This window comes from Oryza sativa, chromosome 8, assembly GCF_034140825.1.
Source record: "Oryza sativa Japonica Group chromosome 8, ASM3414082v1".
NCBI lineage: Eukaryota > Viridiplantae > Streptophyta > Magnoliopsida > Poales > Poaceae > Oryza > Oryza sativa.
This window is the reverse complement of record NC_089042.1, coordinates 21352658-21370856: the sequence shown is the minus strand read 5'-3', so window position 1 is coordinate 21370856 and position 18199 is coordinate 21352658. Positions and strand designations below refer to the sequence as shown.

Sequence of the window (18199 nt, the reverse complement as noted above, 5' to 3'; positions counted from 1 at the left end):
GTGAGATTAATCTTTAAGAGGGGCAATTCAATGATCTCCTAACTACTTAAGCTCACTACTACAGAACATCAAATAGGTGTCACCACTATAGGTATCGGTAGTGCTAAAGCTGGCACCTATAGGCCTTTTCCTACTTCCACGGGTCGAAATTAATCGCAAAAAACCGGCACCTTTAAGTAATTATAGGTGTCGGTTCTAAATAAAAACCGGCACTTATTATATTTTGTGTCGGTTTTTTTTTAAAAAATCAGAACCTATAAGATATTATAGGTATCGATTAATTAAGAACCGACACCTATAAGATATTATAGGTGCCTTTTTTTATACACCCCAGAAATCAAGCTGAGCCGGTGGGCCCCACCACAATGAGGCGACGCGAGGAGATAAGGTCTCGCTCTCTTCTTCGCCTCTTTTTTTCGCCTCTTCTCTGTCTCGCTCTCTTCTCTCGTCTCTCTCACTCCCTTCTCTCCCGCTGCCGGCGGCTGGTTGGTGGAGGCGGCAGCGGGACCCTGCTCTCCCCTTCGCCAGTTCCGGTGGGAGGGGAGGCGGCGGCGGCAGGAGGGGAGGCGTCAGCGGCAGGCGGGGTCGGCAGCGGGCGGGGTGGCCGGATCCGGCGTCAGCAACTGGCGGGGTGGCCGGATCCGGCTTTGGCGGCGGGCGGGGTGGCTCGAGGAGGGGAGGTGGCAGAGGGCTCGAGGAGGGGAGGCAGCGGAGGGCTCGCCGGCGGGGAGGAGCCCCCCTTCCGCTAGATCTGGCGGGAGGGGAGGCGGCGGCAGGGGCGACGGGCGACAGCGCGACGGCTTGAAGACGACCGACCGTGCGATGACGACTTCATCCGGCGGCCAAATCTTCTTCAACAAGGCAAGCCACCAAGCCAAGCAAACCCTTCCTCTCGCTTCTCTGGCAGCGGTGTGATTTTTTTTATTGCAAAAATTTGTGTTGTGGGATGAATCCATCTTTGAATGTTGTGGGATGAATGTTGCGGATCAAAATTTGTTCTGTTCTTGTGGATGTGGAAGGAGGGACTGCTCGGCTCGATGCGTCAGTTCGATCAAGCCCGCATCGAGCTGGTTTTTTTTTTGATTTGTGGGACCTAAAAGGTGTCGATTCTAAGGAACCGGCACCTTTTTAATTTTTAAATCAGTGTCGTCTCTCTTGTGTTGGTTGGGATAACCGGCATCGAAGGGGGTTTCCTGACCGGCACTACAACCCTTTTCTGTAGTAGTGGCTATATGTATGGAAGAAAATTAGATGAACATGTGCGTTCTCGCTCTCGTCACCTTATCAAGGTAACGTGAAACTTTATCTAGCTACCGAGCCGCCATGCGAGTAGGTTCTTTGAAAACACTACTTGTATAAAATTGCTCGTTGTTCGTTGTTCGCCATCACGGTGTGTGTATTCCTCCTCACTTTGTTGCGAGCGACGTGTTCCTCGTTTGGCCACAACGCGTAGTCGTGAAGGACATGTACCACGAGTTATGCCTATATACTACTACAAATAATACATAACAGAACCACTGGTACACATCAATTATGATTGATCTGTTCATATGTAGTTTTGTCATATGTATGTGCGTGTCTCTCTCTCTCTCTCTCTCTCTATATATATATATATATATATATATATATATATATATATATATATATATATATATATATATATATATATATATATATATATATATATATATATATATATATATATATATATATATATATATGTCCAGCATCATATACCCATTTGAGATGATAAAATATATTTTTCTAACGGTTTTGTGTCCAAAGGCTATGCTCCCAAGTCTTGTAGTGATGCCATGTATGATTCTGTTAGTTTACATAGTAAATGTCATACATTATTATACAATAAATTACATCCATAATAAAAACTACATCCGTCCCAAATTAATTATAATTCTAAGTTGTTTAGCATATATATAAAGGTTTGAGAAGAAATACTAGGATAGCCCTTATTGAATGTAAAATATGAAGAAATTTGGATGAAAAGTGATTAATGGGATCATTAGTACTCTATTGTGATAATTATTTTGGGACAAATTCAAATTCCAGAAATACCATTATTATATGTTACAGAGATAGTTTCTTATTTTCACGAAAATCGGTTTGTTTCCTTTAGAATCGGAGACTTATTTTATATCTTAAAACAAGGATTAAGGAACAAACAAGGCTCTGAATGTGCTCTGAACTACACATGCACACGTGGAGTAGGTATAGACCAAAATTAGTGGGAGTGTGGTGTGCCAACGGCCGATCAAGCATTTGCATGCATGTTAATTACTAGGATTAATCGTGATGCTGCATGCATCGGTTTCCCTATATTTGGTCCTTCATTTTCATTGATGGGTGGATCAAAAGGCTCACTCTAAGCTACTTCCTCTGTTTTACAATGTAAGTCATTCTAGCGTTTTTCATGTTTAAATTGATATGAATGAATCTATATATATATATATATATATATATATATATATATATATATATATATATATATATGTCTAGATTCATTAATATTAATATGAATATGGGAAACTCTAGAATGACTTACATTGTCAAACGGAGAGAGTAGTTGTTATCGACCTACGTACATTCCACATATACGTCCATGCATGCCGACACACTCATTGAGATTATTCATGTTCATGTCATATCCTTAATAACTTTGTCAAATTTGACAAATGCTTTTCATGAGTCCCTTTCGCTCTATTTAGGATGTGGGAACTACCATTAGGCTAATCGAAATTAAAATATGATTATACAATAATGTTTCTCAATATGCTTAGATATAGTTTTCTATTCATATCTCAGTAGCCAGTAGTTAAGCACTCTTTTTCATTGATGTGTTAATCTTTTTCTTGATTTTAGTTATCACAGTTAGCACAATGTACTCCTTGTGTAGTGTGCACGCATAAGATGAATTGTGGCTATTGGATTGTATGGGCCTTCATGAGAGTAGGAAAAGCACCACCAGCCTTCCCCCAACAACACAGCCCCAGTAAGGTGTTAAAGCAAGTCTAACAGTCTAACACAGCCCCAGTTCTGGGGAAGCAAAATAATTGTTAGCATTATTAATTAGCATATCCCTGGCCCCACTAATTCATTTCCTCCTATTTCTCTTCATTTTTGCATTAGAGACGATGGATGAATTTTGTTGAATATCATGCGAGGTGGAGTAGCTCAGGGCAGTGCACCTCCAATACTAGGCTAACTATCGCGGGGTGGACCACCTCCGGGAGGAACGGGCCACCTCGCCTTACAAACGGGCAGCACTCTGGGGCATCGAGGATGGCTGGAGACGGGAATGCTCTAGGACGGATGGTGAGTAGTTGAGCTATGGGCGGCAAGAGGGCTAGAACAGGTGTGGGATGTGAATGAGCCAGAACACCTCGGGGATGATCGACATAGGGTGAAGACGTTCCCCTTTATTTTAAGGGAGTGTGCTGGTTTTTTGGTTGCTAAAAAATATTGGAACCGGGGGAGCCATTGGAAGACTACTAGAGCACCCAAAACACTAATAATAATAATTTTGAGGGATTGGATATTTATTGGGGCTGTTGGAGATAACGTATTTATTGCGATCAAACAATACATAGTCTATTTATTATTTCAAATATGTTAGAAAGCATTTCACCAAACAGGATGTATATAGGTCGCAATTGACATCCAAAGAAGCGTGATGACCGAGTAACACCAACATCAGTGGTGATGCAAGAAGTACATGTCTCTCTTTATCTTCCCTTGCAAGATCTGTTCTTTTTTCCAACAAAAGTTGAATTAACTTTTAGATACTCGTGGCACTCTTTTCAAACTGTACAACTGTGCGTTTAGTGCGAAAACTTTCTATATAAAAGTTGTTCTAAAATGTCAGATTAATCAAAATTTCAAGTTTGTAATAATTAAAACTTAATTAATCACACGTTATTACCACCTCGTTTTGCGTGAAACACTTAATCTTAATCTTCATCTTCAAGAGATTCAAACACTTAATCTTAATTTGTGTTTGGACCAGAAAGGATAAAAGTTAAATGTTTTGGTGAGAGGGATTTTGGTATAGTATATGCACGGACGCTATCTATCTAAATAAAATTGATCAAAAGGTAGAGAGGGTGCATGTAATGTACGTTCATACAATGGGACCGAGGTTTATTGTTAGCTGGATTAAAATACTAGGATCCATTGGAAAAGGTATATATACATATATTAGAGAGGAAGATATTATATAGATTTGCAATGTTTGGGATGGAGACTTTTTATGCAAATTTCACGAAAATAAATCTAATATTTTCGTCATAACACATTACAGACACAAACATCCATATAAGCACGCGCACACTCAACCTCAACCTTATAGATGCAAACATGCACACTTTACTCATATGAACACCTCCAAAGACTGGGTAGACATTTCTTAAAATTAGCGAAGTCACCACAGATGTGTTGCTGTTGGCCGTAAATCTACATATTTAAGGCACAACATTACAGAATTACTCCCTCCGTAATCATAAAGGAAGTCGTTTTAGACAGCGACACGGTCTCCAAAACACAACTTTGACTTCTTGTTTCTATAAAAATATTTATTGAAAAATGATATATGTATACTTTTATGAAAGTATTTTTCAAGACAAAACTATTCATATAATTTTTATATTTTCAAACTCAACAACTTGAGAGTTATTCATAGTTATTCATGATTTATATTCCCAAGGTTTGGCTTAAACATTGTCCTAAACGACTTCTTTTACGAGTACGGAGGGAGTATATATACCTAAGCCATAGTAAATTAAAACTATGTAATTTATAGGATATATAGATCCATAGCATTATTGTCACCATGAAACTTTTTAAATATACAGTTTTATGATAACTTTAGCACTAATATGTAGTATTGGAATAATGTAGATGTTGGATTGAATTCTGTTATGAAAAAGAATTATTGGTCTTTTGAGATAAGATGCCTTATTTTTATAGTTTTTTTATATAACTTTGTAGGTTCAATTGAATATTTAGTTTTTTTCCCTTGACTATTCTATATCACATTCATATATATATATATATATATATATATATATATATATATGTCCATGCTTACCAATATATATACTCTTTGTGATTATTCACATTCATGCATGGCACACCCTTGAATATGTTGAATTTCACAAATATGCCTTTCATGCATGAGTCCCTCTCCTCTCTTTAGGATGTGGGAACTACCTCTAGACTAATCGAATTTAAACTAAGATTGCAATGTTCCTAAATGTGCTGATATATATGTAGGTAGCCAAGTAGATAGTGCAGTAGTTAAGCACTCATTTTCTTTGTTGTGTCAATCTTCACCTGATCATAGCTAGTATAGCTCCGTAGCTACATGGTGCATTAGATACAAGCTGCGGCTATTGTACGAGCATCCATGAGAGTAGGAATTTAAGTAATGGATCCAATGCGACCCTACAACAATCCATCTTTTTTCTTTTTTTAGATAATGGTATTTTTTTAACAACAATCCATCTACGTTCAAAAGAAAAACTTCTTAAAATACAACCCTACCTTCAACTCAAACTACTAATAATATGTCCTTGTTAATGTTACGGCGATATCGATTGGTAATGCATTGTCATATATTTTAAAGAAATCATTATTTGACAAAAGAAAATTGTTATATATAAGCAAACTTCTAAAACATAATAAACATGCTCCTTTCATTGCATCGATCTATATCATGTTGATTTTTTTTTTAACAAATAAGCTTCAATTTAGAAAAATAAGAGTTGACAATATATATAGGTATGAACACCATTACCCCTTTTAATAAAGAGGAACCTACCCTAAAAAAATGAAAAAGAGGAACCTATATAATTTCAAATTATTTAGGAGTAAATTTCAAACTATAGAATCCTGACGTATAGGACTATTGTCAGGAAGTTCGACAACTTTGAAGGCCTACCAATTAACACCGTAAACGGGTCTGCATCAGTTGTTGCTATTCTATATCAGAATGGAAACAACAAATGAACGGACAAACAGTAGCACGGGATTTTAGGTGGCAATTCCAAGTATCACTATCAGTAACATTTCTTTTTTAAAAAAGGAGTATCCTATCAGTGACCAGTGCAGCTTTAATTTTTATTAGCTGGATTATGACGTGTAAGCCTTAATTAAGTGTGAACGCCTGCGCCGTAATTTTGGATTTGCACCAGTAGTCGTGTATAATTACTTGACAAAATCTTCAAACACAACGAAATTTTAATTCGACAAAAAAATAGTGCGAATTATTCTAGTAGCTAAGCCCCTCCCAATAATCAAAGAAAAGAAAACGAGCAAATTTTTTACTATTTTTGTTTTTCTATTTTACCACCCCTAGACAATTTTATCTTCACTTCACCCCTAAACTATTAATACCAGTTTTGTGCATGCCAATAAAAAATGTTGTTAATTTTTTTCTTTAAAAAGTAGATCGATCAATAATAGATATGTCAAAAACTTACAAGTTCAAATTCAATTTACATAATTTAAAAACAACAATTTTGACTACAAAGACTAAATATAGTATGTACTATTCACAATCAAAATTTATTGTTTTAACTGCGTATTTAGACTGAATATTAACTTATACTCCATCCGTCCAAAAAAAACCAATTCTAAATTTGAATCTGCACACACTGGAGTTATATATATCTTCTACTTATCTATCATAACAATTTTTTTAAAATTTTTTATTAAATGACATAAAAAAAGCGAGACGATATCTACGCTAGAGAATGTAAACACATTTTCAAATGTGACGACGAATCCGATAACGCCTCATGCCATGAGAGTGGACTGTAGCGACACAAAACCAGGGGGCAAGACGCAAACGTTGGTTCGGGGACGCCAATCCGGCCATTCAATTGGCAAAACCGAGCCTCATCAATGCCGATTTGAACCACTCTTGACTAAAATCTTGATTAATTTGAGATGCACTAGTGACAAAGATAATGTGGTTTTAACCTAAGATCCGGTGTTCAATCCCTAACACATTAATAATATTTTTTTAAAAAATGTTTGTAAAGAGACGTCTCTCTCTACATATCGTTTTTTTTTAAATCTTGGTTAATCTTAGTTGCATACGCCCATTCCCTCAGAACACACACACAATACAGTTACTTCCTCCTTATCTGCTGGCTGCTGCTGCAACAAACAAAAGCGGCGAGAAAAAGAGAAGAGTTCAGCACTGCATATATGCATTCAGATCGGCCGGCGATTCAATCAGTGAGCAATTTCTTTCGCTTGGCAATGGTGATGAGATATGGTGCGCGCGATCCCACCAAACCAAAAGGGAGTTTAGTTTCAGCCAATTTGGAGCTCCCATGGAATCAGGATATATTTAATTTATGCATGGATGGACCATTCGTGGTTGTATTGGAGTAAATTTGATCGGATTGTGTCGCCGCCTTGAAGCGCCTGCACTACCTTCTCCTTTCGACGCAGCGGCAGCGCCCTTCAATTCCCCGGTTGTTTGACAGCACCACAGCGGGCTACAGCCAAGGTTCCTATGATCCCTATCAAAATTATCGTCCAACCAAACCGAAATGATACTAATCTTACCATGTGTTCTAATTTCGTACGATCACCATGAGATCAGTAAGATCTTGATCTTATATATGTAGTTCCCGATCGTGCGATACTAAGCAAGTACCTCCTCCATTCAAAATCTTAAACATATTTATTTATTTTTATATTTTTTTCAAATAAGATAGTTATATTTGTAGTCTTCATGCATAAAAACTTAAATAAATAAAGAGATTATTTTTTTCGTTTTACAATGCTAGATTAAATTATTGCCTGTAATCTGAGCAACCATATTAATTAATATTCGTTAGTTACTACATGCATATAAAGTTTCTTGGTCTTTGTTATATTTTGGATGAGTTAATTTCTTTTTGTTGGTCATAGTGCCAAGAAATACGCTTAAACTTTTAGATGGAGGGAGTACTATTAACTATTCAAATTTAAGGTGGATTGAAAAAAATACTGTAAACAAGTCCACTTAACTAAAAAGTTAATTAAATGTATTAAAATCAATATAATAGACTTCAATTTTACATGTAATGTATGGGCCTGTTTGGTACAGCTCCAACTCCTAAATTTAGCTATAGGAGTTGGGTCTGGAGTGGAGTTGTGGAGCTGCCTAAACCCAGCTGCACAACTCCAGTTCATTTTGTGAGAGGTGCTCCACCCAGCTCCGCTCCCATTTTAGATGGAGCTGAAACTGATTTGCTGAGCTCCAACTCCCTATATCTTATATAACTTTTTTTTTGTAATTTATAAAATTTGATATTGTCTCAATGATACGATATTTCATACTGATAAAAGATTAAAAAAGATCACACCCAGTAACCCAATCCTGACTACCTTACTTGCGGATCGCTTGGTATGACATGATTGACATGTCGTATGAAACTGAAGGTTTCTTCAGGTTATCTAGCTATAGACGATGACGACTATCAGTAACAAAGAATTAACATATATAAGTATATATATGTAGATTTATATCTTTGCGACATCATTAATTACGAGATGTTGATCAGATGAAAGCAATGAGACGAGGTCCCGTACACGCGTACGTACGTGGGCCGGGCCAATGCTAGCGATATGATCATGCCACTAGTTTATACATCTCTCACGTGGCCTCTATAGTACTGCAATTAAGTGGACGTGTCATAATTTATATTGACAAGTCTAACGTAATCTCTGGTATTAACCTTGGCGATCGAGGTGTGGTTCAAATGCCATGTAATTAAATTTTGTATTCAGATTCCTTTAATTTAGGTTTGTTCAAAAAAGAGATGCCTTTAATTTATTAATTACCACCATGATGGCATGATGTTGAGCTACAATTTTCGTCGTTGTTAGCTCGTTTTCTCTTGACACGGCCAATCGGCACCTACCCATCATCGATGTTGCCCCCACGAACTGAACAATAAATCAATGCACTGAAAATGTACGTAGACATATGTTTGACTGTAGTCATGACAGTTTAAATCTTTAAATGACTTTATATGCTTCACTGAAACTTGTCCCTTTTTTTCTAAGAAACATTTCCTTACTCCGTTTTCAAATACTTATATATTGGTTAATGGTTACAGTATCCATCTTTACACTTTAACCGCTCGTTATCCTATAAAATTGAGAATGCATAGAAACCTAAAAGTAGGCCATATGTCATATGAACAAATTAAATGAGTAAAATGCACGGACGATTCTTAAACTTGTGTTTAATTCAGTTTCCTCATCTTTTAACGTACACTTTCAAGTCTCTAAACTTGTTTTGGGTGTCGTATAGTGATAAAAGTCCAAACGAGCTCCAATCTATTCCACATATAGAGTAGCATGTCACGACGACGCATACGTATTAGTAGAACTCACAAACTAGTCACATAATTTAAAAAACATTTTCGGGAGTCTGCGTGAGAAAGAGGACAAAGTTGTCTTAATTTAATTGTTTTCTATGTGACTGATATATGTATCGTACTAATACGTATGCATCATTATGGTATATTACATCAACGCACGAAGCGGGTCGGAGCCCGTTTAGGCTTATATGATATGCAAGATAAATTCGGGAATCCAAAAAATTATTTTAAAAGTTGATGGACCTAAATGACACACCAACACAATTTAAGAAATGGCCTATTTCATATACCATGATATAATCATTCAATTTATTATTGATAGCCAATAAACATTGGCAGATATTTGAAATCGGAGGAAGTAGCACAAACTTCATGAAGCCCATTTGCCATCTCAAAAAAAAAGAAGAGAGAAAGAGAAAGAAACCCATTTGCAACCTGAACCAGCCCACCATACAAGTACAAAACGGGCCTAAATTCCAGTACCTCTCCGGGATGAAGCCCACGACGGCCCAACAAGAGGACCCACGACGGGCCAAACCAGCCCAACACCATCCCCGACCGTCGGATCAAGCCGATCCGAGCCGTCCATTCCCCGCCCACCCCCATAGCCAATCATTTATACCCCTATCGCCGCCGCCGCCTCGCCCTCTTCTTCCACCTCCACCCACCCACCCACCCAGCCTCGTTTCTAGGGTTTATCGCGGCGGCGGCGGTGGCGAGATGGTGCAGCGGCTCACCTACCGGAAGCGTCACAGCTACGCGACTAAGTCGAACCAGACCAGGGTCGTCAAGACCCCAGGTACGGATCCGTTCTTGCTTGAAGAATTTTCTTGTTGCCTGGTGTGGTTTCTTGATCTGTTGCAGATTTGTGATGTGTTTGGTGGTGGATTGTTGTTGCAGGTGGGAGGCTTGTGTACCAGTACACGAAGAAGAGGGCGAGCGGGCCGAAGTGCCCCGTCACCGGGAAGAAGATCCAGGGGGTGAGCGATGCGCGATGCGGCTTCTTCTTTTATTCGCTGTATTTTACTTTATTTTGGGATTTCCGCGGGGCTATTATAGTGTCGCATGCGGATGGATTGTGCGTCGTTAGTGTTGTATCCGATGTACGAGTAGGTCCTGGTTTGCGCTGATTAGTAGCTGTGCTTAATGCTGTTATTGTGGAACTAATGCTTGAACTAGATCTTGTTTTTGGGTTGTTTGATTAGATGATTTGGTGGTGGAATTTGTCTTTAAGGTTAATTAAATTGTGATTTTTTTTGGGGGGGGGGACTGCTGCACGAAATTTGATTGGGGAATGCTGTTGTCTTTTTAATCTTTTGTCTAAATCTGTTGATGAACAAGTATAGTATTTGGCTTATGGACCAAATCGAATGTACTAATTAGTAATGGGTAATACAGGTAGCAGTAGGTGAATCTACTAAAAATGGGTGCTTGTTACATTGTCCAATGACATTTAGGTGGTATGTGTTGTAGCTAAGAGAGAATTGCTCTGGAGTTCTGAAATGCTAATTGAATAGTCTACACTTCTTGGTACTATTTCAAGTCTATTGCTCCTTGGATTTATGGCTTCATATTTACGTCCGATCTTGTCTTGTGCAACATTACAGTAGTCGAGGTTATTTCACTTCCTAGCCTACTACTGGGCCTGAAGTGGCGCTTTTAGTTCCAATACAAGCAGAAACCCTTTGTTTGTTTGTATTAATTGAGAAATGTAGTGCAGGATAGAGTCGTTTGTTTGTATTAGTTGAGAAATGTACTGCAGGATAGAGAACTTTGGTTGACTTACAATCATGGATACCGTTTGGTTCTTCATATTACCGATATTACTTTTCTCTATGCTATTTCACTGGATATTTGTACTTGAGGATTTATACAGTGTTCTATTTTCTCCAGATTCCCCACTTGAGGCCTGCTGAGTACAAGAGGTCCAGGTTGTCTAGGAACCGCAGGACTGTGAACCGTCCATATGGTGGAGTGCTCTCTGGAACTGCAGTTAGGGAAAGGTCAGTACATAATGCTAGATATTCTGATGTGAAAACTTTCAAGATCTGTATTGTGGTCTTATTAGCTGCAACTGTAACTCTGCAGGATCATCCGTGCTTTCTTGGTCGAGGAGCAGAAGATTGTCAAGAAGGTCCTGAAAATACAGAAAACCAAGGACAAGACCGCAAAGTAGAGCTCCTTTGTAAGGGTTGCACAATGCTGTTTTGTACACAGTGAAGAGTATTTTTGATGGTGGTTTATGTTGGATGATGTTTAGCATGTGAGAGACCTACCTTTTGAGTTTAGGGTTTTCAAATCCTCTCATCTTATAATTGTCGGAGTATTGGGACATCTGATCCCCTTGTTCCTTAATTATGAAATTTCTGTATGAACTATTGGGTACTAGTCGAATTCACCTACATGTTAGCCATCTTTTTATTTGACTTAATTCACTCCCTTAAATGATTTGTGGTTGTTTTACTCCCTCTGTTATTTGGTAATACTTTTTGTTAGCTGGTCTATTTCGTTTGGTGATAAATATGCCCAGAATGTTGGATACTTGGATGCACAATTGGTCATATCAGCATGTCGATGTCTATCAACTCGGCAAGAACAAGATGATGCATTTCTGAAATTTAACTTTCGGATACAGGGGGTGTTTGGTTTCTGGCCGCACTTTGGTTGTTACAGTTTGTTACGCATGTTCTTTCACCTTTTCATTAGCATGTTAACTTTGCCATATTTTATGGCTAGCAATTTGTTACCATACTTTTGTGGCTGTCACAATTTACCTAACTTTAGTTGTGACCAGTAACCAAAACACCCATAGTGCAGTTTAACACGCTAATTGACCTGAATAAATTAAATATCTTACTTTGGCTAAGAAAAACTGGCAAATACTGAAGAAGTGCCTCTTCGAAACAGGGTTTGCAATATCCACAGCAAAGTAATCGTGATATCGTCTGATAGCGATAACTTTCTCCAAATGGTATTTGAAGTAGTCCCAAACTACCAATTATGTTTTATGTGTGGAATCTGAAATGCTTTATACCCATCTCCAAACGGTATTTGAAATAGCTAATTATGTTTGATGTGTGGAACCTGAAATTCTTTCTTTGTGAAAGTAGAGCTTTGATGCAACGTCGAGACAGGTATGTATACGGAAAGGATGAGATTCATGGTCTGTAACATCCCCTCCTTTTTAATACTACCTCCGTTTCTAAATATTTGACACCGTTGACTTTTTAGCATATGTTTGACCGTTCGTCTTATTCAAAAACTTTTATGAAATATGTAAAACTATATGTATACATATAAGTATATTTAACAATGAATCAAATGATAGGAAAAGAATTAATAATTACTTAATTTTTTTTGAATAAGATGAACGGTCAAACATATTTAAAAAAGTCAACGGCGTCGAATATTTCGAAACGGAGGGAGTATATTTCTAAAGCTGCCAATCTGCCATATAAATTCACATATATTTCTTCTACTGACAATACAATACTCATCACACTCTCACAGCACTCAGAAACTCGAAAATGTATGTACAACACAACCAAAGTAACCTTCTCTCTGTTAGCTTTGCTGTTAACAAGTACTCCTATATCTCACAGTATGTACAGTACATCTAATCAAAACTGAAGAAACAATACCTTTTTTTTTTTTGTTGCTAACAGAAATGCTAACAGATGAAGGTGACTCACTGTATTTGTACATCTATATCTCTGAATAATATTAGTAACAACACCCCTGGCATTCCTCTGCAGCTAGTTTGGCATCTCAGCATGGACAGTAGTTGGGCTAAGGAAGGATTCCCAAGGTATGCTGCTCCTCCAATCTTCTGAAGAATCTGCTCCTAAATCGAACGGGAAGTTGATTCTTGCCACACCATCCCAGTCACTGTTCATGCTGAAGCCACTGCCAGGCTTTCTTGCTGATGGATCTTGGCTCTTGTTGCTGATGCCTCCTCCATTTGCATTTACAGATGAATCGACCACAAATCTGCTGATCTGGTCAGGCTGCCCAAACTGCGTGTCGAAGAGCAGCGGCGTAGCGGTCTTCTGCGATGTGTGTGCCTCAAATGGCAGTATGATCTGGGAGTTCTGGACTTCTGCAGATTGACTGCAGTTGAAGTTTATGACCTTGCATGAAGATCCATCTAGTGGATTGCTAGGCTTGTGCTGTTGCTGCTGCTGCTGATTATTATTATTACCTTGCAATGCATACTTGCTAGTGATCTGATGAGCTGCCGTTGCTGCAGCTTGCAATGAGCAGGAGGAACTCTCCAGGGCAAACTGTGAAGCTTGCACAGATTGCAATGTAGAGAAGATGTCTGGATCAATTGTTCCAGGCAATTGAGCTCCCCAGGTCTGACAGAGTGCCCTTTGTGCCATGGAACTGGTCTTCTTGAAGATCCTGCAGATTGTCCAGGAGTCCTGTTTTCAGAAACAGAACAGTGCACCCTCAGAATTTGACAAAACCTTGGAATTCAGTTCTATAAGACTATAACAAATTGCGAATGGAATGCTTACGTTGAGCGGAATGTTCTTGTCAATCGGCTTCTTCGGGAGCGATGGATCGGTGAGCGTAGGAAGCCTGAACTCATGCATCATCCAGTCAGTCTTGATCCCTCTTGCAGCTCTGCCCTTGTAGAAGACAAGGGACTTCTTGAGGCCTATGCACTTGGTACCCTCAGTGGAGTAGATTGGCCTGTCAGTTCCTGTGGCTTTCCAGAACCCAGCTGTTGTCACCCGGTTCGGCCTCACGCTGTTGCGATATTTCCGGTCCCTCGGGCAGTAGAAGTACCACTCCTTTTCACCCGTGCTCGCAAGCTCTGTCAATGATCAACATAGTGAAGTCAGACACATTGCAGTAAGGTGATTTACGAGTATAACTTTATCAGTTACAACAAAAATGATATTGGTGACTTTACTTTCAACTTTCAACAGAGAAGTGTCACTAGTTTCTATTCAACTAGACATCACATAAGCCGGTTAGTTTTTCTCTTATGTTTAATTTGCAGTTCCTAAGATGTCCTTAAACTACAAAGAAAATATTCTCTTCCTCTTGCTATCTTTAAAAATGAACTTCTAAAGTTTGGAGTTTTTGTGTTTGAATGATTGAATCCATTCATTAAGGTTCAAGAAGTAAGAACAAGTAGGTGCAAGCTTACTTGGGAGATCCCAAGGATCAAACTTGTAGATGTCAAGCTGCCTGATGAGCTCAATGGAGATAGGCTTCTGCTGGATCTTCCTCTTGAGATAGAAGCTAACCAGCTCTTCATCTGTAGGATGAAACCTGAATCCAGGCAGGAGGATCTCATCTGACTTGTCCATGTTGACATCATTTCTCTCCTCCATATCTCACACAAGAAAAGATCAAGCCTGAAGCAAATCTGACAAAAGATGCTCCTGTACTACTTGTGCAGTAGCTAGTGAATGGCTTCTAGGGATGAAGCCAGTGAGGTGAAGACACAGTTGATCACTATTGCAAATCCATTACACACCATGTGTACTTATATATGAAAGCTTGTGATGCTTAGATTGACTAGATGAGGCCCACAAGTCTGAAGGATTTCATTCTGCATTAAACAAGTGTTCTCTATTTGAAGCTGTCAAGGTTTCTTTAATCCCGGATCAGTGTCTCAAAGAGAACAACAAGCTCAGCAGATTACCGTCACTTTCAATTCACACTTTAGAATACTCATGTACGGCAGTCAAAACAATCATTAAACTATGCAACAGTTAGCCTTCTGAATTTTTCAGAAATTTGTTTTAGCCTCTCCAAATACACCAATACATTTAGTTTATTTAGAATGTTTCATTCCTCCTGAGTAATTTTGGTTACATGAACTTCAAGATATATTTCTTTAATACTGATTCTAAAACCTACTCACTGATGTTTTGGGATTCTGAAATACTCACTGATGTTCTATTCTTCCTGAGTAATATATTTCTTTAGTAATGCGTAGTCACTAAAATATATATTGTTTTTTGCTGAATTCTCATAAGATAGTGATGGCCTTAGGCAGTGTAATAGCTCAACAATTTTTTTTATCAGCTAGCGTGTGAGACACTGCTAAGTGTTGGAAGGAAGGGAAGCTTCTATTATTCTAAGTAGAGTTCTGTTACACTAAATTTAATTGCAGCTGAGTTGCCACGCTGGAAACCGGTCCAATTTGCTCCATGGTCAGCATGGTTAATCTTATGCTAACTCATCACGTACTCTTACTACTCCACATGGAATTATTATTCCACAGTCCATAAGATTGCATTCTTAAATATTTTGCAAGATTCTGAACATACTAGAAAACTGGATAGGCACGCTGAATAGTTTAATCCCATCTTAGATTCAATTACTATATGCAAACACACGGTGTGTTTCAAACATTCATGGAAAGTACATGTCCATTTCAAAATGAACTTTTTTCTGCTAGAGAAAGGGAAAAATATCTCATCTATAAACTTTTTTTAACGAATCGGTGAGCCACCAATTTCATTGAAGAGAGATCTCATCTGCAAACTGATCCATGAAAATGAAGAACAAGACAACTGGTAATTAAGTAGTTTCTTAATTATCTTACTAACTGCAAAAACACACAAACAAAAACATCCAAGAAATGATCACTGGATCATGGACAGTGACGCGAGAATTCAGCACAGGGGGTGAGAGTTCTTGCTCCTTCCAATCGCTCGAGGACAAAAGGCTTCGCCCGTGCGCTTGTGTCAGTCAGGTCAAAATGTTCATCAAAAAGCTTTGTGATTTGTACTAAATGCAAACCCAATGTCTCCCCAATTCCCGGCAAATTGAGCAGGCAACACCATTAATCTCCCCAGCTTTGGAAGAACAAATCCCCATCTCGATTTTGGACCAAAGCTCTCTCAACTGCACTTCACTGAGATTTGATTCGCGTCAACGTCAAACGCTTCAGGCTCAAGCGATCCATCTCTTCTCTGCATCTCCTGCTCGGATTCATGGTTTCATGGAACACATGCCCATGCATTCTGCTGCTGCTGCTCCTCGTTGACAGCTGCAAGAGCAAAGCTCAATGTAGTAAAATGTTAGTTTTGATTTGATGATTAATTCGTAAAAATGTTAGTTCAGATTGAAATGAAATGACTGTTGACTGTTCTGATAAGGCTATGGGAAGCAGTGAAATGTTGTTGTTATGGAAAAAAGGAAATTAAAGGACAGAGATTTCGTGCTCCGTGTAAATTACTAATTAGCATCATCTTGTTAACCTCATTTCTTCCAAATCAAGCGAGATTTTGCACGAGGAGAACTCCTACTTACATTAATTACTTTGGTACGGCAAGAAGTCATAGTGCTTTAAATTTTGGGTCAATCGAGCTTTCATCAAGAATGAAAGGAGTGCCTAGGAATCTTGCAATTGAAGCATTGCCTTGGAACTTCTTGTTAACCTTTGAAGTTGTTGCTTCTAGTGTTCTTCAGAAAACTTAACAGAATTTCGTGTTCACACGATGTACATAAGTCTGCCTTAATTTCTTTTTTTTTCGAAATACACAAAAAGACCTGTGCATGCATTAAGAAAATTATCTAAGTACTACTATAAGACAAAATTTAGATGCACACCCGCAATAGACTAAAGACGTCACTATCACTGAGCTAAGCTGACAGTCTGCTACTCTCATAGCTGAATTTCGCAACTTACTAAAGCCATAGTCCTAAAATATACTCCCTCAGTTTCACAATATAAGTCGTTCTAGCATTTCCCACATTCATAGTAATGTTAATGAATCTATATAGATATATATGTCTAGATTCATTAACATCAATATGAATATGAAGAATGCTAGAATGACTTACATTGTGAAACGGAGGAAATAATAATTTAGAATTGGATTAGACATATCAATCCGATCCTAGATTATTATGTTTTCGGGAAGAACGAGTAGATTATATGATCAATCAAATCAGGTTAGTAGTTAGGAAGGTAAAGATTTGAAAGTCTAACAAATTTCACAACATTTTACTGGTTGAAATTGTTGGGATACGCGTAGGCTACGATAGCATAAATCAAAATTTTCAATCATGTAAACCAGGAACCATGCAAGTATTAGATTATAGATCGTTACCACTCGACGCGCTGTGCAGCGGAAGAAGGCGCTAAGAAGTTGAAGGAATTCTCGCGAAGTAGCGCGCGTCGATGTAGAGGAAGTAGTCGATCGCACCGGCTTGACCTTCTCCTCCTCGTGCGTTCTCCTCGCCGTATTCCCACGCTGATCAGCACCGCAAACCAGCGGCGCCTCTACCGGTATCCACACGTACAGGGATGGAACGCCACGCGCAGATGTGCTAGCACCCGCGCGCGGCTAGGGTTTTGCTCGGGGAGGGGAGTGACGACTAGGGTTTCTCACGTGATGCAATACCTCCGCCGGTCACACCCCTCGCGAATATATAGGATCCATCACTCAGGTCTCTAAGGCCCGTAGGACTCCTATTCGGATCCCTATCCGCATTAAGCTCATATTGGATCTCCATCCAATCCCCTTATTCTGGCCAATTAAACGTGCGACCCTGTAAGTTCATGTACACTCGGCTGTAACCCGAAAACTCCTTTTCGGTCCACGCGTCAACAGCGGCCCCTAGCAGAACGTATTGACCCAATGGGCATACATAAAGATCATATCGGCTGAACCCCTAGTGTATACTTGTATGAACCACTTTGCCTCACGATATCGATTAAGCTCAAGGCTAGATATGTGCCATCCTCTAATAGCTCAATCATTCACTCGAACCTGTTGATAGATTATATAACTTATGATTGACTCCTCAATCACCTTTGGCAT

At 38.8% G+C, this 18199-nt stretch overlaps 2 protein-coding genes and 1 long non-coding RNA gene across 3 annotated transcripts; 1 reads left to right on the top strand and 2 right to left on the bottom strand.

Moving 5' to 3' along the window:
• Positions 1 to 10085: 10085 nt before the first annotated feature.
• Positions 10086 to 11864, top strand: LOC4345669 (large ribosomal subunit protein eL34). Its single transcript, XM_015792908.3, has 4 exons — positions 10086 to 10200; positions 10302 to 10381; positions 11295 to 11404; positions 11490 to 11864. Exons 1-4 carry the CDS (start codon positions 10122 to 10124, stop codon positions 11575 to 11577), a joined length of 357 nt encoding a protein of 118 aa, XP_015648394.1. The 5' UTR covers positions 10086 to 10121; the 3' UTR covers positions 11578 to 11864.
• Positions 11865 to 12850: 986 nt separating this feature from the next.
• On the bottom strand, positions 12851 to 14875 carry LOC4345668 (protein FEZ). Its single transcript, XM_015793968.3, has 3 exons — positions 14563 to 14875; positions 13922 to 14223; positions 12851 to 13825 (listed from the first exon to the last, which is right to left on the bottom strand). The coding sequence occupies exons 1-3, from the start codon at positions 14747 to 14749 to the stop codon at positions 13157 to 13159; spliced, it is 1158 nt and encodes a 385-aa protein (XP_015649454.1). The 5' UTR covers positions 14750 to 14875; the 3' UTR covers positions 12851 to 13156.
• Positions 14876 to 15944: 1069 nt separating this feature from the next.
• Positions 15945 to 17761, bottom strand: LOC136351511 (uncharacterized). The gene is made up of 2 exons (XR_010734727.1): positions 17486 to 17761; positions 15945 to 16419 (listed from the first exon to the last, which is right to left on the bottom strand). It is a non-coding gene; the product is annotated as an uncharacterized lncRNA (long non-coding RNA).
• Positions 17762 to 18199: the final 438 nt, after the last annotated feature.

What these genes read in the sequence shown, in the direction of transcription:
- LOC4345668 (XM_015793968.3), bottom strand. Translation starts at nt 14,749, where the DNA reads ATGGAGGAGAGAAATGATGTCAACATGGACAAGTCAGATGAGATCCTC. An exon ending in TGATCCTTGGGATCTCCCAA is followed by an intron (nt 14,224 to 14,562) that starts GTAAGCTTGCAC and finishes GATCATTGACAG; the next exon opens with AGCTTGCGAGCACGGGTGAA. An exon ending in ACAAGAACATTCCGCTCAAC is followed by an intron (nt 13,826 to 13,921) that starts GTAAGCATTCCA and finishes TTCTGAAAACAG; the next exon opens with GACTCCTGGACAATCTGCAG.
- LOC4345669 (XM_015792908.3), top strand. Translation starts at nt 10,122, where the DNA reads ATGGTGCAGCGGCTCACCTACCGGAAGCGTCACAGCTACGCGACTAAG. An exon ending in CCGGGAAGAAGATCCAGGGG is followed by an intron (nt 10,382 to 11,294) that starts GTGAGCGATGCG and finishes TATTTTCTCCAG; the next exon opens with ATTCCCCACTTGAGGCCTGC. An exon ending in GGAACTGCAGTTAGGGAAAG is followed by an intron (nt 11,405 to 11,489) that starts GTCAGTACATAA and finishes GTAACTCTGCAG; the next exon opens with GATCATCCGTGCTTTCTTGG.